General features: G+C 39.0%; 1 protein-coding gene across 1 annotated transcript in view; it reads right to left on the bottom strand.

Moving 5' to 3' along the window:
* Positions 1-71: 71 nt before the first annotated feature.
* Positions 72-26,173, bottom strand: part of frg1 (FSHD region gene 1) — a 42,250-nt gene continuing 16,148 nt past the window's right edge. Inside the window, exons 4-9 of the mRNA XM_060830517.1 lie at positions 24,540-24,600; positions 19,112-19,226; positions 13,507-13,611; positions 4,941-5,032; positions 2,283-2,393; positions 72-667 (exon numbers count right to left, since the gene is read on the bottom strand). Coding sequence (XP_060686500.1) covers positions 631-667; positions 2,283-2,393; positions 4,941-5,032; positions 13,507-13,611; positions 19,112-19,226; positions 24,540-24,600 — 521 coding nt within the window. The 3' untranslated portion in view covers positions 72-630. The remainder of the gene's footprint in view (positions 668-2,282; positions 2,394-4,940; positions 5,033-13,506; positions 13,612-19,111; positions 19,227-24,539; positions 24,601-26,173) is intronic.

Raw genomic sequence — 26,173 nt, 5'->3', positions numbered from 1 at the left:
AAAGTTACAATGTTATATTCTAAAAAGAGAATAGATCAAACCATGACCCTGGTAATTTCTCCTTTATCTTAAGAAAAAGTCCAGTTGGGTTTGATATCATCTTTCTGCTGCATAAATCAGGAAAATAATAAAAACAAAGTTTAATTTTATACATAATTTTATAATAGAGAGACTTTGACAGTTTGCCTGTCTCCCTAATTTAAGACTTGAATCCTCCACAAGATCACAGCATGGATTGTGAATTAGCAAATATGAATAAAACAACAATGAACTAATTAAGGCATTATAAAATGTTGTACAGAGAACAAATATTTAATACAACTATTCCTTGAGCTCGCCTTTCATTTTTGGATATACCACCACAGTAAAGATTTAGTGGGAATGTAGCATATTCAGTAATTACAATTAATTCCGTGTAACACGTATGCTGTTCATGTAATTAATCTGGAATAGCAACCATATAAGGCTACCTACCTAACACACTTTTCAAAAGTAAAAGAAAAATTGAAAATGGCAGGTTTACATGACAGGTAATGCTGCTTGTTGTACAGCGTTGCTAGTTTTATATAAACACAAGCAGCCTTGGAGATTAAAAAAATTCATACATCTAGTGAAAATAGCAAAATTGCTTCATTTGCAATATCGATCAGCTTTCATCTTGGATCGCCTGCAAAGCAAAACAGAGAAATTCATTACGGATATGTAAAGATAAAAAGTAATAGAATATATAATGTATCTTTGTATATGCCTTCACTAATGAGGATGATGCAGTCAAGATCATCGTGAAAAAAAGCAATAGCAAACGTAAAATTAAAACAAAAGGGCTTTAGAAAAGCAGGCAGTACTAAAGTTGATAAATTACCATGTTTGGATTAGATGCATCCAATCCCAATGAGGGATTGAGAAGGCACTGGTGATAACCTTCTAATTCTCCCTGGTTAAGGATGATGACAATGGACTGGAGAATTGTAAAATGTTATACTCCTGTTCAAAAAGGGTGTAAAGACAAGCTTAGCAACCACAAGCCAGTCAGTTTAATCTCAGCGATGGGAAAGCTTTTAGGAATGTTAATCTGTGACAAAATCAATTGAGGAAAGTTAAGAAATACAAATCATTTTGACTAAATTGATTGAGTAGAGGGTTGATGAGGACTTCCAAAGGTCATTTAATGAAGTGCTACATAACAGACTTGTGAACAAGGTTTAAGCAAATGAATAAAAGGAATGGCAGAATAAAGTTGGCCGAGTGTCAGAGAACAGAAAATCATGATGAATGGTTGATTTATAATGGGGTTTTTTTAGGGATCAGTTTTATGACTAATTTTTATTATCTATATTATTCTATACTTAGGTTACAGGGTACAATTTTGATGTTTTCAATGAATGTAAGTCTTGGGAAGGGTAGCAATAGGCTTTGAGAGGACAGATAAGCTCATGGCATTGGTGAACATTCGACAGGTAAAATTTAATGTCGAGAAGTGTGAAGTAAAACAAAAGGAATGATGAAAGAAAGTGCAAAACAAACGATACTGGTCTAAACTCTGGGTTATATGTACATAAAGCATTGAAGATGAAAGGATAGGTGGTAGGACAAATGGTTAAAAAGACATTTATGATTTTAGTTTTATATATAAAAACACAAGATACAAAAGCAAGGGAGTTATAATGAATCTTCATAAAACAATTTTTCAGCTTCAGTTGGAGCATATTGTCCAATTCAGGTCAATGCACTTTGTAAAGATGTGAAGGCTTTAGAGACAATGCAGAAAAGATTTATGACAAAGGCTCAATTACACAATAGAGGCTGGGACTGCTCTTTGAGACGATTGTATGGAAATTTGATAGGTGATGGGTCTGGTCATAGTAGATAGGGGGAAACTGTTCCTGCTGGGAAAGGACACCAATTTAAGCTGAAAGAACTACTGGTGACATGAATGAAAACATTTTTCACAACAAGTAGTTTGAATTTGAAATTAACTGTTTGAGACTGTAAAGGAGGCAAATTCAATTGTACCTTTCAAAATAGAACTGCTTGATTATCTGAAGAGTAAAGATTTGCAAGGCAATGAGGAAAAGGCAGCTGAGAGGAAGTACCAGATGCAACACAAATTCCTAGCTCGGCGAACAGAACCACAACACGAAGCAGCAGAGTTGCTCATGAAGGCAACTAATGTTGACGCAATATGCCAAATAGCTTCCTTTTCTGCAGTAACGATTCTATGACATGACCAGACTAAATGGGAAGACTTCTTTCTAGTTGGTAAATAAAACTTAAACACATACCTGTCCAACAAGGCCTCGTGAAAAGTACCTTCTTTCCTGGCTTTCTTCAGCAGTTTACTATCCTCTACATTTACTCGAAGTTTATGGTCTTGAAAACTCTGGAATTTCTTTCTGCGGCAGAAAAATTATATTAGCAACCTGAAGTAAGCCTTTAACAAAATAACAAAAAATAGCACTATACCATCATATATTCAAAGCTCCTTATCACCCATTTTCTCAAGGCTTATATCTCTGGATTGTTGCGGTTTTTGTGATTCAACTTATTTTTCCCCAAAATATTCTAATTCTGTGAGAAGCCAAATATGGTAAATTGATTTAATGATGAATTGTGTACTGACAGTTATGTTTGCAGAATGGAAACTATTCATCTAAGAAAAGCAAAGCAAACATGAGCAACAATTTCAAAAGGAAACTGGATAGACACCTGAAGGAAATAAACTTACAGGGCTATGGTGTTGTTAGTGACTATGACTCTGAGCACATCCAAACGTCTTGAAAATAATAGAGTTTAGATCTTGCAATCCAAATGAATTGACTACATAAGCAAGATTGATCAAGAGAACTGGCGTCAGTACAAGTTGCAAAAGAACATAATTAGTTAGGTGCTAAGCAGCATGTCTTTTTATACAATGTCAATGAAACAAACTTAGTCAGCACTGTAAATGATGCCGATGTGAATGGAAAGTAACAAAATGGCACTGATAAAGATTGATTATGCAAAATTGTTATAGGTGGAATTGTGGTGAAGTGTAATATTATTTGCTTTGGAAAGATCGATTGAATATTTTCAAAATGGTGAGAAGCTAGAAACTGTGAAGGTGCAGAGACTTAGGAGCCCATGTTGAGAAATGACTAAAAGCCAATACACAGATGCACAGGACAATAAGAAACAAACAGCAATTGGACATTGAGCCTTTGAGTCTGTTTCAGTCATTCAGTAAGATTAAGGCTGAAATTCAACATCAACACCACTTTCTTGCTCAATCCCCACATCCTTAGCTCTAACATTAAGTATAGGCTCCGCACTTTAGGAAGGATATATTGAGCTTAGAGGTTCTCATGTAGATTGACCAGAATGATACTGTGGCTAAGAGTTAAAGTATGAAGTTTCATGTAGCAGTACTGTATTTCCTTGAGTATGGAGGAGTTAAGATGAATAAATGACCTGTAAGTATAGGTAGACAGCAATATCATCTCAAGTGGTGGACTCTTGGACAAGAGTATCAACTTAAATCTAAGAGCTAGTGATGATGTATGGAAGCAATTCACACAAAGAACAGTGAAAATCTGGAACTTCAGGATCCTCTCAACTTCAGAAGCCCCAGGTTTATTCAGAATTTTTAGATTTTGTGACAAAGGTGATGATTTGGCGTGGAACTATAATAGAAAATCCAGACAGATTTTAAAAATAAACATTCTCCCTTTCTCCAATATTATACCAAGCATAATTTTGGTATGCTTGCATTGATCATTGCATTGAATATAAGAGTTGGGAGATCATGTTGCAGCTGTACAGGACATTGGTGAGGCCACTTTTGGAATTATGCATTCAATTCTGGTCTCTCTCCTATAGGAATGATGTTGTGAAACTTGAAAGGGTTCAGAAAAGATTTACAAGGATGTTGCCAAGGTTGAAGGATTTGAGCTATAGGGAGAGGCTGAATAGGTTGAGGCTGTTTTCCCTGGAGCGTCAAAGGCTGAGGGATAACCTTATAGAGGTTTATAAAACCATGACAGGCATGGATAGGTGAATAGTTAAGGTCTTTTCCCCGAGGTAGGGGAGTCCAAAACTAGAGGGCATAAGTTTAAGGTGAGAGGGGAAAGATTTAAAAGGAATCTAAGAGGCAACATTTTCACTCAGAGGGTGGTGCATGCATAGAATGAGCTGCTAGAGATGGAGGCTAGTAAAATTACAACATCTAAAAGGCATCTGGATGGGTATATGAATAGGAAAGGTTTAGGGAGATATGGGACAAATGTTGGCAAATGGGGCTAGATGGATCTAGAATATCTGGTCAGCATGGGCAAGTTGGACCCAAGGATCTGTTCTGTGCTATACGTTTCTATGACTCTAAGTCGAGCAGACATATGTGCTGTTCCAAACTTAAGAGCAGCATATGACTCTCTCTGTTGCCACTGTGTGATAGTCCTATAAGATTCACCAGCTCTGCCACAGAAAGTTTGCCTAAACAATGTTACATTGAAAGTTTGCTTCAGAAACTGTGAAACAAAAAAATCTATTCAAACTAAGTACACTGGGTACCAAAGAAATGAAGAACTCTTTCTGGGAAGGGTAACAACTCAGATTTGCCAAGCCCAGAAGATGGTACTATGTTGCAGGTTCCCGTTCTCTGTACTCTCAGCAATTTAAAAGGAAGTATAAATAGACGTATCTCATTTTGTGGACTGCAGTCTGTTCTGATATAACGTGATAGTTCTGTTCCCATGTAATCCTGCATTAAAATTATGTAATAGTAGCACCATTTAAACCAATGGGACTGGAACTGCGTTATGGCAATACAGGTAAGGAAAGTTTGCGACCTACAAGTAATAGTCTAAATTTTTCAATCACGTTATAGCCAATTTGTGTTGAAGAAATATGCATTATAGCAGAACTGACCGTTCTCCAATTGTGCTCAGAACCTTTGGTGTACTTACACATAATTGATTTCACATTGTTTTACGTTCCCCTTGTCTTCATCTAAAAGCTCATTTTTTTCCTTCACAACAATATCAGCACAAGACCGAATCTGTTATAAACAAAAATGCAAGTTGCAGATGAAGTTTAAAAATGTTTGTGGTTGGACCTAGCTATCTGAATGCATTAAAAACTGCAAGGGTCATCAGTATGAGCAGTGTTCTTGAAATAATAGGGGATAGTTGATCAAGTTTGTTGTAGCATGAGTATGCTGAAAAAGTCACACTTTATTGAAGCTTTATGCTTTATGCACATTAGGACATTTTGCAAGATAATTGAGTCAAGGGGAGAACCATGATCTGTACTACCAAATGATAATCACAAAATTGTTATGGCGGTGGAGGAGGCCATTTGACCCATTGTGCCTGCACCAGCTTTTCAAAAGAGTATCGTTAACTAATTATGTAAGTTAGCTCGCTGAGCTGGAAGATTTCTTTTCATACATTTCATCACCATACTAGGTAACATTATCAGTGAGAGTCTCCGGTGAAGAGCTGGTGGTATGTTCTGCCTCTCTATTTATAGATCTTGGTTTGTTAAGGTTGGTGATGCCATTTCCGGTCCTTTTTTTCAAGGGAAGGTAGATAGGCTCAAAATCGATATGTTTATTGCTGGAGTTCTGGTTAGAATGCCATCCCCATACCATGTAAGAACGGTAATGAACACTACAACGGACAGACTGGCAAGAAATTTGCCACCAGGATACAGGAATGCCAACGAGCCATCAAAAGACATGACCCACCATCAGTATTTTCCATATATACAGCCAAAGAAGGACATTGCTGTGACTGTGACAACACACATATCCTAGGACAGGCGAAACAAAGACACGCACGAGAATTCTTTGAGGCAAGGCATTCTAACCAGAACTCCATCAATAAACACATCGATATTTATCCTATCCATCTTCCCTTGAAAAAAAAAGAACTGGATATGCTAGAAACCAAGATCTATAAACAGAGAGGCGGGATATACCACCAGCGCTTCACAAGAGACTCTCACTGATGATGTTACCTAGTGTGGTGATGAAACTTCTGAAAACAGATTTTCCAGGTCAGCGAGCTAACTTACATACTTATCATCAACCTGAGCTACAAATCTCAAAAATCGCTATCATTAACTAATGTAAATTTTCCCTCTTTTCCCAATTTCCTTTTGTACAATTTCTAACCAAATAATCCAATACCCTCAAATAGCTCATCGAACCTGTCTCCATCACTTTTCCAGGCAGTGCATTCCTTACCATAATAGACAATAGACAATAGGTGCAGGAGTAGGCCATTCTGCCCTTCGAGCCTGCACCACCCATTCATTATGATCATGGCTGATCATCCTTAATCAGTATCCTGTTCCTGCCTTATCTCCATAACCCTTGATTCTATCCTTGAGAGCTCTATCCAACTCTTTCTTAAATGAATCCATAGACTGGGCCTCCACTGCCCTCTGGGGTAGAGCATTCCACACAGCCACCACTCTCTGGGTGAAGAACTTTCTCCTCATCTCTGTCCTAAAAGGCCTACCCCGTATTTTTAAGCTGTGTCCTCTGGTTCGGGACTCACCCATCAGCGGAAACATGTTTCCTGCCTCCAGAGTGTCCAATCCTTTAATAATCTTATATGTCTCAATCAGATCCCCTCTCAGTCTTCTAAATTCAAGGGTATACAAGCCCAGTCACTCCAGTCTTTCAGCATAAGGTAGTCCCGTCGTTCCAGGAATTGACCTCATGAACCTACGCTGCCCTCCCTCAATAGCCAGAATATCTTTCCTCAAATTTGGAGACCAAAACTGCACACAATACTCCAGGTCTGACCAGGGCCCTGTACAGCTGCAGAAGAACCTCTTTGCTTCTATACTCAATCCCTCTTGTTATGAAGGCCAGCATGCTATTAGCCTTCTTCACTACCTGCTGTACCTGCATGCTTTCCTTCATTGACCAGTATACAAGAACACCCAGATCTCTTTGTACTGCCTCTTTATCTAAATTGATTTCATTTAGGTAGTAATCTGTCCTCCTGTTCTTGCCACCAAAGTGGATAACCATACATTTATCTACATTAAACTGCATCTGCCATGCATCTGACCACTCACCTAACCTGTCCAGGTCACCCTGTAATCTCCTAACATCCTCATCACATTTCACCCTGCTATCCAGCTTAGTTTAAACAACAAATTTGCTAATGTTATTACTAATACCATCTTCTATATCATTAACACATATCGTAAAAAGTTGCGGTCTCAGCACTGATCCCTGTGGTACCCCACTGGTCACTGCCTGCCGTTCCGAAATGGAGCCGTTTATCACTACTCTTTGTTTCCTATCAGGTAAAAATAATGACTGCAGATGCTGGAAACCAGATTCTGGATTAGTGGTGCTGGAAGAGCACAGCAGTTCAGGCAGCATCCAAGGAGCAGAGAAATCAACGTTTCGGGCAAAAGCCCTTCATCAGGAATAAATTTGTGTTTCCTATCAGCCAACCAACTTTCAATCCAAGTTAGTACTTTGTCCCCAATACCATGCGCCCTAATTTTGCTCACTAACCTCCTATGTGGGACTTTATCAAAAGTTTTCTGAAAGTCCAGGAACACTACATCTACTGGATCTCCCTCGTCCAACTTCAGAGTTACATCCCCAAAAAATTCCAGAAGATTAGTCAAGCATGATTTCCCCTTCATAAATCCATGCTTACTCTGACCTATCCTGTTACCACTATCCAGATGTGTCGTAATTTCATCCTTTGTAATAGACTCCAGCATCTTTCTCACCAATGAAGTCAGACTAACTGGTCTATAATTTCCTGCTTTATCTCTCCCACCTTTCTTAAAAAGTGGTACAACATTAGCCACCCTCCAATCCGCAGGAACTGATCCTGAATCTATCGAACTCTGGAAAATAATCACCAACGCATCCACGATTTCTCGAGCCACCTCCTTCAGTACCCTGGATGTAGACCATCAGGCCCCGTGGACTTATCAACCTTCAGACCTAACAGTCTCTCCAAAACCAATTCCTGGCAAATATAAATTCCCTTAAGTTCAGGTCCTTCAGCCACTGTTACCTCAGGGAGATTGCTTGTGTCTTCCCCAGTGAACATAGATCTGAAGTAACAAGTCAATCCTTCTGCCATTTCTTTGTTCCCCGTAATATATTCCCCTGCTTCTGTCTTCAAGGGCCCAATTTTAGTCTTAACCATTTTTTTTGCCTTTCACATACCTAAAAAAGCTTTTACTACCCTCCTTTATATTTTTGGCCAGTTTACCTTTGTACCTCATTTTTTCTCTGCGTATTTCCTTCTTAGTAATCCTCTGTTGTTCTTTAAAAGCTTCCCAGTCCTCCGTTTTCCCACTTATCTTTGCTATGCTATACTTTTTCTCTTTAAAGTTTATATTTTTCTTAACTTCCCTCGTCAGCTACGGCATCCCATGCCTCCTCCTAGGATCTTTCTTCCTTTTTAGAATGAACTGATCCTGCATCTTCTGCATTATACACAGAAATATCCACCATTGTTCCTCCACTGTCATCCCTGCTAAGGTATGGCACATTGAACTTTGGCCAGCTCCTCCCTCATAGCTCCATCGTTCCCTTTATTCAACTGAAATATTGTCATTTCTGATTGTACCCTCTTCCTCTCAAATTGCAGATTGAAGCTTATTGTATTATGGTCACTACTTCCCAATGGCTCCTTCACTTCGAGGTCCCTGATCAATTCTGGTTCATTGCACAAAACCAGATCCAGAATTGCCTTCTCCCTGGTCGGCTCCAGCACCAGCTGTTCTAAGAATCCATCTCGGAGGCACTCCACAAAATCTCTTTCTTGAGGTCTAATACCATCCTGATTCTCCCAGTCTACCTGCATGTTGAAATCCTCCATAACAACTGTAGGAACATCTTTGCAACAGGCCAATTTCAGCTCCTGATTCAACTTACATCCGACAGCCAGACTACTGTTTGGGGGCCTGTAGATAATTCCCAAGAGGGTCTTTTTACCCTTAGAATTTCTCAGCTCTATCTACACTGACTCTACGTCCCCTGATTCTAGGACCCTCCCGCGCAAGGGACTGAATATCATCCCTTACCAACATGGCCACCCCACCCCCTCTGCCCATCAGTCTGTCCTTACGATAGCACGTGTAGCCTTGAATATTCATTTCCCAGGCCCTGTCCACTTGAAGCCATGTCTCAGTTATCCCCACAATATTGTATCTGCCAATTTCCAAAAGAACCTCATGCTCATCCATCTTATTTCTAATGCTTCGTGCATTCATGTATAGTATTTTTAATTTGTTACTGCCCTTACCCTTCCCATCAACTCCTCTTTCACTCAACCTTACAGCATGATCCCTTTTTGACTTTTCTGCCTCATTGATACAGTTGTCTTTCTTGACTTCCCTTGTTCTAACTTTCCCTTCAATTTCCTTCTTAAACATCCAGTTTGTCCCCTATCCCCCCGCTACTTAGTTTAAACTCACAGTGCATTACATCACCCTTGCATCTTTGCACATCACTTTAAACTGCAACGATGGTTGCATTTAAATTGTATTTTAAAATTTAAAACAAAACAGAATGCTCTGGATTGGAGGATGATGTAAATTTGTATAGGGCTCTACCCTGTAATCTGGTTGGCATAGGAACAGGCAGGGCCCTATCTAGACTTATTAAATTTGAGGTGAGACTTTTAGCACAAAAAAGAAGAAAGCTGTTCTTGCTGCTTGCAAAATCACAGATTCTCAGAGGCAGTCAGGAGAGCAGGTTTTGTGGAAGATGATCCACAAACAGTAGGGAGATAAGGACAGATCCTGCACTCACCAAGTGGACAGCTAGTGAATATGTAACTCATATTTGAGAAAGGAAGGCATTTGAAGAGTTAGAGCCATGGAATCACTAGAGGCCACCTGCAACAGAAGTCTAATTGACTGTACACAAATTCATATGAACACCATTAAACACTTCCTAAACAAAATGATCGCCAATTTCTCCTTTTGAATGAAGGTGACTGGAATGCTGAAACAGGAAAAAAGGATACTGTTAAGAGATGGAATGTGCTTTGGGTTTAACTCAAGACTACATGTTTATGGAGTATGTGATTGATGTAAAAATATAGTGTAGATTTTTTTGATCATCAATAAATTTAAGAGAGAAGTACCTTCTTCAGTTTATATTCGGTGCTTACTATGTAATGCTTAGTTGATGCTGATTTTAATTTGATAGTTACAGTAAAATCTCCAAATTTTGCCATGCAATTTCTGTGTTGGTCTCTAGAAATTTATATTCTTTTTAAAAATTATTGGTCTTTATGGAATCATAAGAAGATAAATGGTGAGAAACAATTGCCAAAGAAAGGAGTAGTAAATCTAGAAGGAAAAAAGGATAATAAAAATATTCAATTAAAACATCAAGAAAAATAATGCAGAATTCTTAAGAAGGAAATTAGAGTCAGGATGTTAGTGAATCTACAAAGCATCCTAATAGAAATGAATAATCATGAACATTAGAGGCTAATCAAGGGGTACATCAGTAACAAAAGATTTATTGCTTTAAATTTTCCTGTTCTGATGAAAAATAATTGTCCTGAAAAGTTTATTCTTTCTTTCTTCATATGTTGTGCCTAGTCTGCTATTTCCATCATTTCTGTTTTCATTATGTATTATATTGGAAATTACTATATGTAGTAAAGTCAGGAAAACATGTTGTGTGGCAATAAAGGATAGGAAATAAGATGGTTTCAGGGACTAGAAAAATCTAAAATTGCACAAATTTAAGAAATAGTTGTAACATCCTGTGTGTACCACAGACCAACATGTGCAAATAAGATATGTAATTAATTTCCAGACAGTTCAAAGTGATAGGGATAAACAAAAGGCCAATAAAATTGGTTGACTTTAACCAACCCAAGATAAATTTGAACAAAATGCCAGTGATGAAACTGCTGAGTAATTTTCAGTATAAGTTTGGTACCTAGATATATATTTAAATAATCAAAGAAGCATTGTTTAATTTAGTGCAAGGAAAGGAAGTGAGACAAATATCCAATGACAGATATAAGAACAATTGGGCATAGTTACGTATGATTGAAAAAGGATAATGAAAAGTTAAAGGTAAAGATGTTAAATTTTTAAAAGGCAAAGTTCAGTGAGAACAGGAGAATTTACTGTAAACTAGCTGGGCAGAAAAATACCACATAGGGTGTCAGATCCACAGGGGCTTCAAATGGAAGATGCATACTGTACATCTAAAACAAGAGTCAAAGAATGGAGTTCTATGAATAAAGATTTAAAGTTACATTAAAACATGGGAAAAATAGGATTAAAGAAAATCTACAGGGGTGGAGGAAATAATAATGCAAAAAGAAATAATCAGTTCTCATAGTTATATTAAATACAGGACTGTAGAAATAACTGTAAAAGCGAACTTGGTTCTGACAATATCAGGGAAGCAAGTGAGGGAAAATGTGTGACCTGACTTGTCTTAGTTGGCAGTGTTGGCTTGGAGGTTATCAAGGATACTAAAAGGATTGAGAGAAGTGAGTTATTTAGACTGATAGATAATTTTATTTTAAAATTGAATAGAAAGAAAATGGCATTTCTTTTGCAACTGAACTGATTTTATTTGAGTTCATTTAGTAATTTATGTAAAAAGGTGCAGAGTTACTTTGTTGACTATATGTAGAAAGGTGGCTCTATGAAATGATCTGCAAAGACAGAAAAGTTATTGAAGTTAACAATATTTGCAGGCCAGATATAGACATAAACTTCCGTAATAAGCATTAAATATTACAAGTGAAAGATATTTGCTAACAGGCAACAGTAGGACACTTGATTAGTTGGCATTGATGGATAATAGATTAAATTTCTTACTCTTGTACTATAATTTTCAAGTATGACTTAATTACATACATTTTATTGTCTTTCAGTCAGCCAGAATAAAGTTTTGGCCGCGAGGTACATCTGCATGAAGTGAACATCTTAAATTATCCATCATTATTTATTTAGATGATGTCAAACCACTCTGCTCACATTATTCTAGAACTAATTGTGGGCAAGATTAAAGGGCTTTAACTAAGTAATCATGTAAAGCAGGTTCCAGGAGACAGGTGAGTTACTCACAGCAGAATTTCCAGTCTCTCACCTTGAGTTGACAGGGTTACCTTTTGAAGAGAGAGCCTGGGACCATACTCATTGGAATTTAGAAGAATGAGAATAAAATGATGAAGGGAACAGATAAGACAGAAGCAGGGAGGTTGTTTCCACTAGCTGGTAAAACTAGAACTAGGGGGCATAGTATCAAAATAAGGGGGAGCAGATTTAGGACAGAGTTGAGGAGGAACTTCTTCACCCAAAGGGTTGTGAATCTGTGGAATTACCGGACCAGTGAAGCAGATAAGGCTACCTTGTTGAATGTTTCTAAGGCAAAGATAGATAGAATTTTGAACAGTAGATGGGTAAGCAGAGCGGAGTCCATTAAAAGATCAGCCATGATCTTATTGAATGGCAGAGCAGACTCGACGATCAGATAGCCTATTAATCCAGAACAGTTTCTGAACAATAGTAACCCCCCAGATTGTTGATACTGGAATATTCAGTAATGGCTACGTCATTGAAAGTCCTGGAGTTGACAGTTAGATTCTCTCTTGGCGGAGATGGTCATTGCCTGGCATCTGTATGGCACAAATATTACTAGTAATTTGCCAGTCCAAGGCTACTATCCAAATCTTGCTGCATTTGGGCACGGACTGTTTCAGCATCTAAGGAATCGCAAATGATAGTGATCACTGAGCAACCATCAGCAGACACCCCTATTTCTGACATGACAACGGACAGAAGGATATTGATAAATCAGCTGAATATGTTTAGGCCTAGGACACTACCCTGAGGAACTCCTGCAGTGATGTACTATGGCCAAGATGATTGACATTAAACATGCTTATTCCTTTGTACTAGGTATGACCTACTTTTATTCATTATCATGAATTGGCTAGGCCAGTATTATTACCCATTCCTAATTGCCCAGAGGACAGTTTAGACTCAATCACAAGGGGCACAGGGGTAAGGTTGGCAGTTTCCTTCCCTACAGGACATTAGTGAACTGGATAAGTATTTCTGAAAATTGACAAGTGTCATTGTCATCATTATACACTTTATTCCAAATTTTTTTATTAAAACAAATTTAACAATCCACCTGCCACAATGGGATTCAACCTGGTTCCCCAGAACATTACCGGGGTCTCTGGAATAACAATCTCACAATATTACCACTAGGCCATTGCCTCTCCACCTAGTGGAGAGTTTTCCTCCTAATTCCCATTGACGCCACTTTTGCTAGTGCTTTGTGACATCACTTTCAGCGAAATGCTGCCATGATGTCAAGGGCAGTCATCCTCACTTCCCTTTGTGAATTCAGTAATTTTCAGCAAATATTTGGCTGCAATGAGGACTGCAGTTGACTGGGCCTGGCAGAAGCCAAATTGAGTTTCAGTGAGTAGGTTATTGTTGAACTAAGACAACTTTAATCAAGGCAAGCCACATGGATACCTTTATCATTTCCTCTTCTCCTGCTGTTTTGTGCTTTGCAATAATGTCACCTTCGTCATTACAAGAGATAAAGCAGCTGTTTGATGCCATCAATGCAAGCTTTCCCTGGGAACAGAAAAGCTAGTGAGTATACATAAAAATCATAATCATAAAAATGTTTGTATTTTACAGATACTACAAAACCCTCTTCTCTAAGTCATCTTTTGAATAACTTCTTGAAATTGTTTTGCCACATTTATTCACATTTGTTATTGTTCCTCTTAAACTTACCCTAAACATAAAATTCATGTACACACAGTACAAATTACCTCACTATCTTGGAGAGAAATCTTGTAGTTTATACACTGGCATCATAAACCTAGGCCACAGTATTCAGATAGGTGAGAGCTGCTATAATTATGCAAGTTGTTATAGTTGTTAATAAATAGTCATAATGTTTTGCTGACCTTATTCAATGTTTCATACTTTTGTTATTTTGGCAAACATAGTCAGTTTCCAAATATGTGCACACACAAGCAACTCTATCTAAATGTCACCATGGACTACAAACTCTCACAATATTTTCAATCTAACATTGCAACACAGAGTGGATGTAAAGGGAGGAGGCAGCCCATACCACGGAATGATACAAAAGGTAGAAGATATTTTTAAAATTAAAGTAGTGCATCACTAGAAAGCAGGAACAGTCAATGTGGGAATGGAAGGCATTATTCACTAAGAATTTTGTTTTTAGATCCTATTTTGAATCAGGAATCTCTTTTTGTCTAATCACCATGTCATGCATCATTAAAGCACCATAAGTTTATGAATGAAATGTCTGTAACACAGCATGTTATAAATTATTGTTTGTAAATCCTACTCTGCCTGTTTAGTGTTAAAACCAATAAGACCTGCATCTTGGAAGATGTCGTCTATCATTGTGGAATACACAGCATGTCACAGGCAGACTTCTGGAACTTTAGTCTACTGCCTGGCTGAATATCATTAAAAACAAAACATGTTTGAGGAATTAAGCAGAGCACACATTCTAGGAACAGAGAAGATGACAGGCCTGTGTACAGGAAATCAGCATTAGAACATGGACTGAGTGCCTTTAAGTAAAATGATTATTTTCCAGAATCATTTAAGTTGTAAACATTCGTGCTTTAACTGAAGAATTTTCAGTAATTTATTTCAAACCGTTGACTATATTTTGTTGTTTGGACACTGGTTTATTTTTGAGCACTAATATTAAATTAATAAGTGGGTGATTTAAGACAATCAGAAAATATCCTGATTTCTTTTGAATTGTAACACATTACATACACTGGGGTACCTGATGCAATATTTTAGATGAGAAGCAGACAGAAGCATTATCCAATGTAACACTATTGAATATGTGATTGATGTCTCAGTACTGTTCACAGACAACAGAATTCCTTCTGATGCACTGAAGGCTCAGTGTAACAATGACAGTGCACTGTATTATTGGTGACACTCTCCTTTTGAGATGGTAAACTGAAACCTGTTTACCTGTTTCAGTGATTCAAGCACAATCAAAACATCCATGGCACGACCTGAACATGAGTGTGCAGTTTTTCCAGTGTTGCGAGATATGTTACTTCATGTTACTAAAAATTCCAAATTACCTGGTCATTCATAAAATAACATAATATTTTGTTGAGAAGTGTCACTTGGTACATTTTACATTATTCATCAACAAAGTCTCCTACTGCAGTTCGCCATACAGGGGCTCAATCAATATGTTAATTAATTACTCTTTGCAAAAAAACATGGTGTCAGTCCTAGTTTTGGTTTTTAGTTCATTGGACCAGTGATTCCTTGCCATCTCTCAGATCAATTTCAAGTAATTGTCCTAATTCAGTGTTTCCACTTGTGTAGTATTTCATACAGCTCCATAACATGACATCTCATAAGTTTTCTAAGGCTGAAAAGTAAAATCCTCTCCAGACTTTTCTTGTAACCTAAACCTATAAAAAAACTGATCAGAATTTTGGCACAGCTTTTAATCTAAGTTTGTTTCTCTTATGTTTTGTTAACTAGAGCTGGACCCAACACTGTGGTCTGACTTAGAACCTGATTTCAAATTCCTTTGATGTGTATTCTGTTTGAACCATCTTTTATTTATGAATCAAATATGATATTGTAAAGGAGGTAATTGAGTCCATTGTACATAGCCAATTCTTTGAGGAACTATTAGTTAATTCAACTCGCCTACTTTTTCCTCATGGGTCTTTCTTTCTTTCCTTTCAAACATTTAGCCATTACACTGGTGAAACTGACTACTAAATCTGCTTCAGGTAGTGCATTATAGATCAGACCAATTTACCATGTAAACAAAGTTGCCAGCTCATGTCGATCACCTGAAATCCATTCCCCCAGCTACTGGCCCCTTAGCCACAACAACAATTTACATTTACATGGTACCTCTAACATAATAAAATGTTTCAAGGTGCTTCATGGAGTGTTTTTTTGACACTGAAGTATGTAGGAAAATATTACAACAGCTTATAGGTTGTTAAAAACGTTCTGGTTTCAAAGGGATTGAAAGGAAGAAAAACAGGGAATGAACTCCAGAGCTAAGGGGTTCGGCAGTTTAAGTGGTGGGAATGATTAAAATCAAACATATGCAAAGAGGCCTAAATTGAAGAACTACAGATATTCTAGGGGTTTCAGAGATGGAGAATAGCGAGGCCTGGAAAGAATTGAAAATAAAGATAATAAATTTAAAAATTGAGGCATTGCTTAATTGGGAACCAGTAGAGATTGAAAAGTACAGCAGTGATAGGTGAACAAGATTTATTGCCAGTTAATACAGAGGCAGCAAACATTTGAATCAGTTTACATAGATGGACAATAGCAGAGTGGCTAAGAATGAATTGGGATAGTCCAAAGTAACACAGACAGGAATGGGGTTTCAGCAGCAGATCAGACAGAACAAACTCAGATGACATTATGGAGCTGGAAATTAGAAGATTTTGTGACAGCACGGACATGTAGCTGAAGCTCACTTGGTGTCAAATACCAAAAACATGGTTCAGCCTCAAGGGATGCAGTTGTTGGCTAGGGAATCAAGTTTGCCAAAATTCAAGGTTGGAGAAAGTTTCTGTTCATATAGCGTAGAATGTCAGATAAGCTGTATGGAAACAATTTCTCCTTAATTGCTTAAACCAAACAGTACATGATTTATACCACTTTTATCAAAATTCTCTGCTCAAAAGAAAACAATGACAGTTTCTCCAGTCTTCCACATAATTGACATCTCTCTTCCCTGCTACCACTCCAGTAAACGTTTTCCTAAAACAAAGTACCAGCTGAGGCCTAACTGGTGTTTTGTATTTGCTTTCCTGATTGCCCAGAGGGCAGTTAAGACTCAATCACAAGGGCCACAGGAGTAAGGACGCCAGTTTCATTCCCCAGAGGACATTAGTGAACTGGATGAGTATTTCTGATAATTTACAAGTTTCATTGTCATCATTATACTCTTAATTCCAAATTTTTTAAATTGAATTCAAATTCCACCGTCTGCCATAATGGAATTCACCCCGGTTCCCCAGAACATTACATGGGTCTCTGGATTAATAGTCTCACAATATTACTACTAAGGCATCGCCTCTCCAACTAGCGGAGAGTTTTCCACCAAATTCCCATTGACATCACTTTTGCTAGTGCTTTGTGACATTACTTTCAGCCAAATGCTGCCGTGATGTCAAGGGCAGTCCTCCTCACTTCCCTTCGTGAGTTCAGTTTTTGTTTTATTTATATTTGGAAGCTTCTTTCTATTTGGAAGAAGGGAATGAGGAAGCAGAATATTTCACTGTGGAAGAATACTGACAAAATATCATGCGTCGTAGACACGTAGAGCACGGAAACAGACCCTTTGGTCCAACTTCTCCAGGCTGACTAGATATCCCAAATTAATCTAGTCACATTTGCCAGCACCTGGTCCATATTCCTCTAAACCCTTCCTTTTCATATATTCATCCAGATGCCTTTTAAATGTTGTAATTATATCAGCCTCCATCACCTCCCCTGGCAGCTCATTTCATACACGCATCACCCTCTGTGTGAAAAAGTTGCCCCTCAGGTCCCTTTTAAATCTTTCCCCTCTCACCTTAAACCTATGCCTTTAGTTTTGGGCTCCCATTCCCTGGGGAAAACATCTTGGCTATTCACCTTATCCATGCCGCTCATGATTTTCTAAACCTCTATAAGGTCATCCCTCAGCCTCCAACTCTCCAGCGAAAATAACCCCAGCCTAATCAGCCTCCCTTAGCTCAAATCCTCCAACTCTGGCAATATTCTTGTCGATGGTGGACAGGCTTTGGGGAGTCAGGTGGTGAGTTACTCACTGCAGGATTCCCAGCCTTTGATCTGCTTTTGTCACCACTGTGTTTATGTGGTGAGTACAGTTGAGTTTCTGGCCAATGGTAACTGCCAGGATGTTGATTTTAGGGGATTCAGTCATGGTAACACCATTGAATATCAAGGAGTGGGTGGTTAGATCTCCAATAGGAGACAATCGGGTGGGATTAGTTCAGTTTAGGATTGTGGTTGGCATGGACTGGTTGGACTTAAGGGTCTGTTCTGTGTTGTATGACTCTTTGGTCATTGCTGGCCATTTGTGTGGAGTGAATATTACTTTCCACTTGTCAGCCCAAGGTGGGCTATTGTCCAGATCTTGTTGCATTCGAACACGGACTGCTTCAGTGCCTGAGGAATCGCGAATGGTGCTGAACATTGTCAAATTGTTGTCGAGCATCCCCAATTGTGACCTTATGATAGATCGAAGGTCACTGATGAACAGCTGAAGATGGTTGGGCCTAGGACACTACCCTGAGGAACTCCTGCAGAGATGTCCTGGAGCTGAGATGACTGACCTCCAACAACCACCACCATCTTCCTACATGCCCAGTATGACTCCAACCAGTGGAGAGTTTGCCCCCTGATACCCATTGATTCGAGTTTTGCTAGGGCTCCTTGATGCCACACTCAGTTGATTGCAGCCTTGATATCAAGGGCTATCACTCTCATGTGCGACATGGAATTCAGCTCTTTTGTCCGTGTTTGAACCAAGGCTGTAATGAGGTCAGGAGCTGAGTGGCCCTGGTAGAACCCAAACTGGGTGTCACTGATCAGGTTATTGTTGAGCGAGTGCTGTTTGATAGCACTGTTATGTTATCTATTCATCTTCTCAAAGTCAACATTAGCAGAGGTAGTTCCCAACTGTAATGCAGCTTGCGTACAAAGACACAGCCACGTATACACATATGCACATGTACACACACACACACACAAATCACCAGATAAACGTGTTAAGATTTACAATGTGTCCTTCAGGATGATGGAATACACTATGCATTGATAATACTTTGTGAATAACCCTATTGGCTCATGTTTCTGAATGATGTGCTGTGACGCCAAAATGAGACGAAGCTTTTCGGAGAACGGTGAGGACAGAGTGTAGCTGGTCTCTTGCCCTCTGAGTCCTAATTCAAACTGGACAAAGAGCTACATCAGGAGAAATCCACATTACTGGTACTCAGAGCCTTCAACTCAGCGAGACTATTCCCAGATTGCTTGACAATTTCCAAAAGCAACTTACATCTTGAAAAATTGGCTCCCACTGTTCTCTTGATCCGATTGCATCTGATCGTCCAGTAACAACACCATCAGAATTTATGCCCATATATTTGCCATAGCCAGACTTCAGTGCTATTCTATAGGAAATAACAAAGGATAATGAAAATATATCCTGCATTATTGCATATTTTAGACATTATTTTAATTCATACAGTTATGTAAAATGTTTTATATAAACGTGTGTTAATCAGTGGCATCCCGCCAAATTATAAATATATAATTGTCTGATTGCCAACTGTCAAACTGGTTTTTTTGATACAGAGGAACCTCAATTATCTGGCATTCGATTAACTGAATTTAGGATGATCCGAAGAAGATTGCAAAGTCCCGATATATGACTAACTACGTTATCCGGCATTGATTATCCGGCATTCGATTAACTGATCGAAATATTTGCCATCTGTGTCCTTTGGATAATTGAGGTTCCTCTGCATTGCTTTCAATGCAATATAGTAGATAATAGTAACAATGCTTTTATTCCTGGGCTGCATAATATATTCATGTTCTAATGTTTCCTAACAGAAATTACAAATCGGACAATCTCCAATTTGTTAGAAATTTTGATTCAAAACAGTATCTATGCAAAATGTATGCATGCCACAGAACAATCTATAATACTCCTGAACTGGAGGGGCACCAATATCCTGGGTGGGAGGTTTCTTAGAGCTCTTTGGGTGGATTTAAACTGGATTGGCAGGGGAGTGGAAACCAGACCTACAGATCGGGTGATGGATTAGGTATTGAATAGCCAGATAAAGTGTGCAGAGTCTGAGAGGAGGAATAGACAGTTGACAGTCCAAAGGTGCAGTTAGCGTGATTGGTTGAAGTATGTATATTTCAATGCAAGATTATCAGGAATAAGGGTAACAAACTTAGAGAATGGATCAGTACTTGGAACTATGATGTTGTGGCCATTATGGAGACTTGGATATCACAGAGGCAGGGATCATTGTTGGATGTTCCAGGGTTTAGATGTTTCAAAAAGAATAGAGGGGGTGGTAAAAAAGATGGAGGAGTGGCTTTGCTAATCAGGGATAGTTGCATAGCTGCAGAAAGAGAGGTCATTGAAGAGTGTTTGTCTGTAGAGTCAGTATGGGTGGAAGTCAGAAACAGGAAAGGAGCAGTCACTTTATTGGGAGTTATCTACAGAACTCCTAATAGTAACAGATCACTGAGGTGCAGATTGGGAGGCAGATTTTGGAAAGGTGCAGAAATAACATGGGTGACTTTAACTTCCCTAATATTGATTGGAACCTCTTTAATTCAAATAGTTTGGATGGAGCAGTTTTTTCAGATGTGTCCAGGAAGGGTTCCTCACTCAATATGCAGATAGGCCGACTAAAGGGGAGGCCATATTGGATTTGGTGCTTGGCAATGAACCTTGCCAGGTGTCCGATCTCTTGGTAGGAGCGCATTTCATAGTGATCACAACTCCCTGACCTTTACAGTACTCATGGAGTGGGATAGGAACAGACGGCATGGCAAAGTATTTAATTGGAGGAAGGGGAATTACAATGCGATTAGACAGGAACTGGGGTGCCTAAATTGGGAACAGATGTTCTCAGGAAAATGCACAACAGAAATGTGGAGGTTGTTCAGGGAACACTTGCAGATAGTGCTGGACAGGTTTGTCCCATGGAGGCAAGGAATGGATGGTAGGGTGAAAGAACCTTGGGTGACAAAAGATGTGGAACATCCATTCAAGAGGAAGAAGGAAGCAAGAATCAGACAGGGCTGTTGAGGGTTACACGGTGACCAGGAAGGAACTGAAGAATGGATTCAGGAGAGCTAGAAGGAGCATGAAAAAGCCTTAGCAGGTTTCCTTTAAGCAGCCTTAAAGGAAAATCCTAAGGTGCTCTACACTTATGTGAGGAACAAGAGTATGGACAGAGTGAGGGTAGGGCCAATCAGGGATAGTGGAGGGAACTTGTCCCTGGAGTCGGAAGAGGTAGGGGAGGTCATTAATGAATACTTTGCTTCAGTATTCACTACTGAAAAGGACCTTGATGTTTGTGAGGCAGCATGAAACAGACTGATATGCTCGAACAGGTTGATGTTAAGGAGGAGGATGTGCTGAAAATTTTGAAAAACATAAGGATAGATAAATTGCCTGGGCCAGATGGGATATACACAAGGTTACTACAGGAAGCGAAGGAAGAGATCGCTGCGCCTTTGGCGATGACTTTGCATCCTCATTGTCCACTGGAGTAGTGCCAGACAATTGGAGGGTGGCAGATGTTGTTCCCTCTGTTCAGAAAAGGGAGTAGAAATAATCCTGAGAACTATACACCAATCAGTCTTACGTCTGTGGTGGGCAAATTAACGGAGAGGATTCTGAGAGACAGGATTTATGATTACTTGGAAAACCACAGCTTGGTTAGCGATAGTCATCATGGCTTTGTGAGGGGCAGGTCATGCTTCACAAATCTTATTGAGTTCTTTGAGGATGTGAATAAAAACATTGATGAAGGTAGAGCAGTGGATATGGTGTACCTGGATTTTAGCAAGGCATTTGATAAGATTCCACATGGTAGGCTCACTCAGAAAGTAAGGAGGCATGGGATATAGGGAAACCTGGCCGTCTGGATACAGAACTGACTAGCCCATAGAAACAGAGAGTGATAATAGATGGAATGTATTCAGCCTAGAGCTCAGTGACCAGTGGTGTTCCACAGGGATTGGTTCTAGGACGTCTGCTCTGAGTGACTTTTATAAATGACTTGGATGAGGAAGTGGAAGAGTGGATGAGTAAGTTTGCTGACAACACAAAGATTGATGGAGTGGTGGATAATGTGGAAGGCTGTAGTAGATTGCAATGGGATATTGACAGGATGCAGAACTGGGCTGAGAAGTGGCAGATGGAGTTCAACCTGGAATAGTGCAAAGTGATTCATTTTGGAAGATTGAATTTGAATGCAATCTACAGGGTTAAAGGCAGGATTCTTGACAGTGTAGAGGAACAGAGGAATCTTGGGTCCATGTCCATAGTTCCCTCAAATTTGCCACCCAAGTTGATAGGGTTGTTAAGAAGATGTTGGCTTTCATCGGCAGGGAGATTGAGTTTACAAGCTGTGAGATTATGCTGCAGCTCTACAGAGTTCTGGTCAGACCACACTTAGTGTATCGTATTCAGTTCTGGTCACCTCATTATAGGAAGGATCCGGAAGCTTTAGAGAGGGTGCAGAGGAGATTTACCAGAATGCTGCCTGGACTGGAGAGCATGTCTCATGAAGAAAGGCAAAGGAAGCCACGATGAGAGGCCTAGATGGAGTGGACAGCCAGAGACTTTTTCCCAAGACAGAAATGGCTATCATGAGGGAGCATAATTTTAAGGTGGTTGGAGGAAAGGTTTAGGGGAGATTTCAGAGGTCGGTGGTAGATGCGTGGAATGCACTGCCAGCAATGGTAATAGAGTCAGATACATTAAGGACAGTTAAGGGACTCTTGGATATGCATATGCAAGATACTGCAATGAAAGGTACGTGGGTTAGTTTGATCTTACAGTAGGATAAAAGATCAGCATAACATAGAGGGCCAAAAGGCCTGTACCTGTACTGTGCTGTACTGTTTCATGTTTTTTGCAATTATAAAGTAATACAAAGGGATCGATTGTTGATAACCATGGGACTTATCAGATTGTTCCGATCACCTGTCATCAGATTTTGTCAGACACATATGTAAGGTACACTGGAATATCGGCATTATAGAAGTCCAATTTGTTGATACATAGCATGCAACAGTTGTAAATGAGGCAAATACATGGAATAATAGAATGCAAATCAGTGATAAAGAGTTGATAAGCTCCTTCCCTACTGAAGTATTGCACACAGCTCTTGCTGTCCTGCTACATGAAAGAGTATCATAGAATTGGAAATGGTCATAACAAAGTGCAGTCTATGTGAAAGAGCTTAAAAAAGGCATGACAGAAATTCCTTCAGGACATCAATCAAATATGAGAAATATTTACCATGGCACAGAGAATTACTTTTTGGCGTGGGGGGAGGGGGTGGTTGTTAAAGCAAGGGATAAAACCCTGAAGTGATGATCAGTCAACAGTTCAAAGTTGAGAGAGGATGGGAAATGTACAGAACAGACTGGCCAATGGGTAATCTAGATTGATGACCTCAGTAATTATAAGGTGAAACAGGGTTGAATTTGATAAATGAAAACAAGTGGGTGATGTAAGGAGTGCAGTCCATTCTTGCTCAGCACTTCCGAACCAGGCACATAGATCAAAATAATTTTCACTGATACTGAACCTTCCCATCTTCATGTGGCCATCTGTATTTAATACTCTGAGAATTGCACAAAAGGATACTCAAATTTTTTTAATAAACTGATGCAACTTCCTTATAATTTGTTCTTAGATTTCCATAATAGTTCATTCAAATATAAATACATCACAAATATCTACTTTTTTTTACTGTACATATCTAAATATATACACACACATAAAGCCACATTGCTGTGAATATAATAAATTTTAGTTTGTGAGTATGAGCACAAGTTGTACTTTTACAGTGCCTTATAATTATACATAGTTTTTACATTTGTGGACCAGGATAGAGAAGTACTCCCATCCTGACTAGGTCCACGCAATCTTTTTAATACCAATAGTCATGATTTATGAATTTCTGAAATGGGATCAGCATCCAAGACCTAATCCATCAGATTCACTTCGACCCTAATATCAAACAAAAGTCCACAAAAAAACTCGAGTCTGCAGAAGATAAAGCAAAGGAGAGCAGATGGAGTCAGTTGTATTACTTTCAGTTTGGATATGATTTTAATATTACTGCTACATTTTCCCAGGGTCTCTGGACATGCCTGTGCAAGAACAAACAGGAAGGTACGCTTGTATTTATACTCAAATCAATAGGAAAGTAACGCATTATGAAGGACATGAAAACACTGAACAAAGACCAATTTACATTTTGTAATTCAAACAACATTAGTAAAAATACATTATAAATTACTACTTCCTTCATCGATAAATTAAATAATAACATACTTCAGGGTTGCAAAATAGAGGCACTATTGAGCCGAAATCCAAAAGTTCTTGACACCACATTTTGGATTAATTTCCTTTGCCTTATATTTTTCAAATGTGATTTCTGCTAGGCTGGCATCATTTTGCTCATAAAATACCAAGAGGAACTTATTCGATCACAATCAGACTTCAATGCACCTACCAGCACAGAGTAGTTTTGTATATATATTTCAGCAAGGGATTGATTGAATTAATACAACTAGTTGAGTTCGTTTAATGAATTAGTTTTCATTCCTAATCATTTCTTGGTTATCTGCCAACATTTGTTCCATCAATGATTAAATGAGGTGAATAGATTTCCTGTCTTCAAACAGAAAAAAATGCAACTGGTATTGCTCACCTGGTTTCAGATAATTTGATAGCTGTTAACTGCTCTGGGGGATGAGGGCTTTCATTATCCTCTGTGGAAGTGCAAAAATATGAAAGCAGATCGTACGTTATAATGATAAAGACAATTGTTCATTTTTATCATGTAGCAAATATTGCTATAGTTAGTGACATAGCTAAGTTTGTTTGTTTATTTTAATTACTTAATATTCACACATGTCATGACATACATCTGGGACAGATAGGGATTGAACCTGGATCTCCTGGCTCAGAGATAAGAGTTTACTCATTATAGAAAATATGAATATGCAGATTTCAGGTGGAATCTTTCACATCCTTAAAATACCCCAAACCACTCGACATCAGACTTTTACTTTTGTAGTACAGTACACTGTTGAATTGTGTCTAAATTAAGCATTCAGATCCTGGAGTGTGGCTTGAACATAACATTTTCTGAGAGGGAGTGCTCCATTAAGCCAAGCTAAAACACACTGAATAAATACAGTTTAAATGCATTGATCAATATAATCCTGTAAACCATTTGAGAATTTTTTTCAAGACACTCAATTATCTAAAGATTAGAGTCATAGAGATGTACAACATGGAAACAGACCCTTCGGTCCAACCCGTCCGTGCCGACCAGATACCCCAACCCAATCTAGTCCCACCTGCCAGCACCCGGCTCATATCCCTCCAAACCCTTCCTATTCATATCCCCATCCAAATGCCTCTTAAATGTTGCAATTGTACAGGCTCCACCACTTCCTCTGGCAGCTCAGTCCATACCCGTACCACCCTCTGTGTGAAAAAGTTACCCCTTAGGATCTTTTATATCTTTCCCCTCTCACCCTTAAACCTATGCCCTCTAATTCTGGACTCCCCTACCACAGGGAAAAGACTTTGTCTATTTACCCTATCCATGCCCTTCATAATTTTGTAAACCTCTATAAGGTCACCCCTCAGCCTCAATGCTCCAGGAAAGCAACCCCAGCCTTTTCATCCTCTCCCTATAGTTCAAATCCTCCAACCTTGGCAACATCCTTGTAAATCTTTTCTGAACTCTTTCAATTTTCACAACATCTTTCCGATAGGAAGGAGACCAGAATTGCATGCAATATTCCAATACTGGCTTAACCAATGTCCTGTACAGCCGCAACATGATCCCCAAACTCCTGTACTCAATACTCTGACTAATAAAAGAAAGCATACCAAATGCCGCCTTCACTATCCTATCCACCTGTCATTCTACTTTCAAGGGAACTGTGAACCTGCACTACAAGGTCTCTTTGTTCAGCAACACTCCATTAAGTGTAGAAGTCCTGCTAAGATTTGCTTTCCCAAAATGCAGCACCTCGCATTTATCTGAATTAAACTTCATCTGCCACATCTCAGCCTACTGGACCATCTGGGCAAGATCCTGTTATAATCTGAGGTAACCCTCATCGCTGTCCACTACAGCTCCAATTTTGGTGTCATCTGCAAACTTACTAACTGTACCTCTTATGCTCGCATCCAAATCATTTATATAAGTGACAAAAAGTAGAGGATCCAGCATTGATCCTTGTGGCACTCCACTGGTCACAGGTCTCCAGTCTGAAAAAAAATCCTCCACCACCAGCCTCTGTCTTCTACCTTCGAGCCAGTTCT

This window comes from Hemiscyllium ocellatum, chromosome 1 (genome assembly GCF_020745735.1).
Source record: "Hemiscyllium ocellatum isolate sHemOce1 chromosome 1, sHemOce1.pat.X.cur, whole genome shotgun sequence".
Lineage (NCBI taxonomy): Eukaryota > Metazoa > Chordata > Chondrichthyes > Orectolobiformes > Hemiscylliidae > Hemiscyllium > Hemiscyllium ocellatum.
The sequence above is the reverse complement of the archived record's forward strand: the minus strand, read 5'-3'. Positions and strand labels throughout refer to the sequence as shown.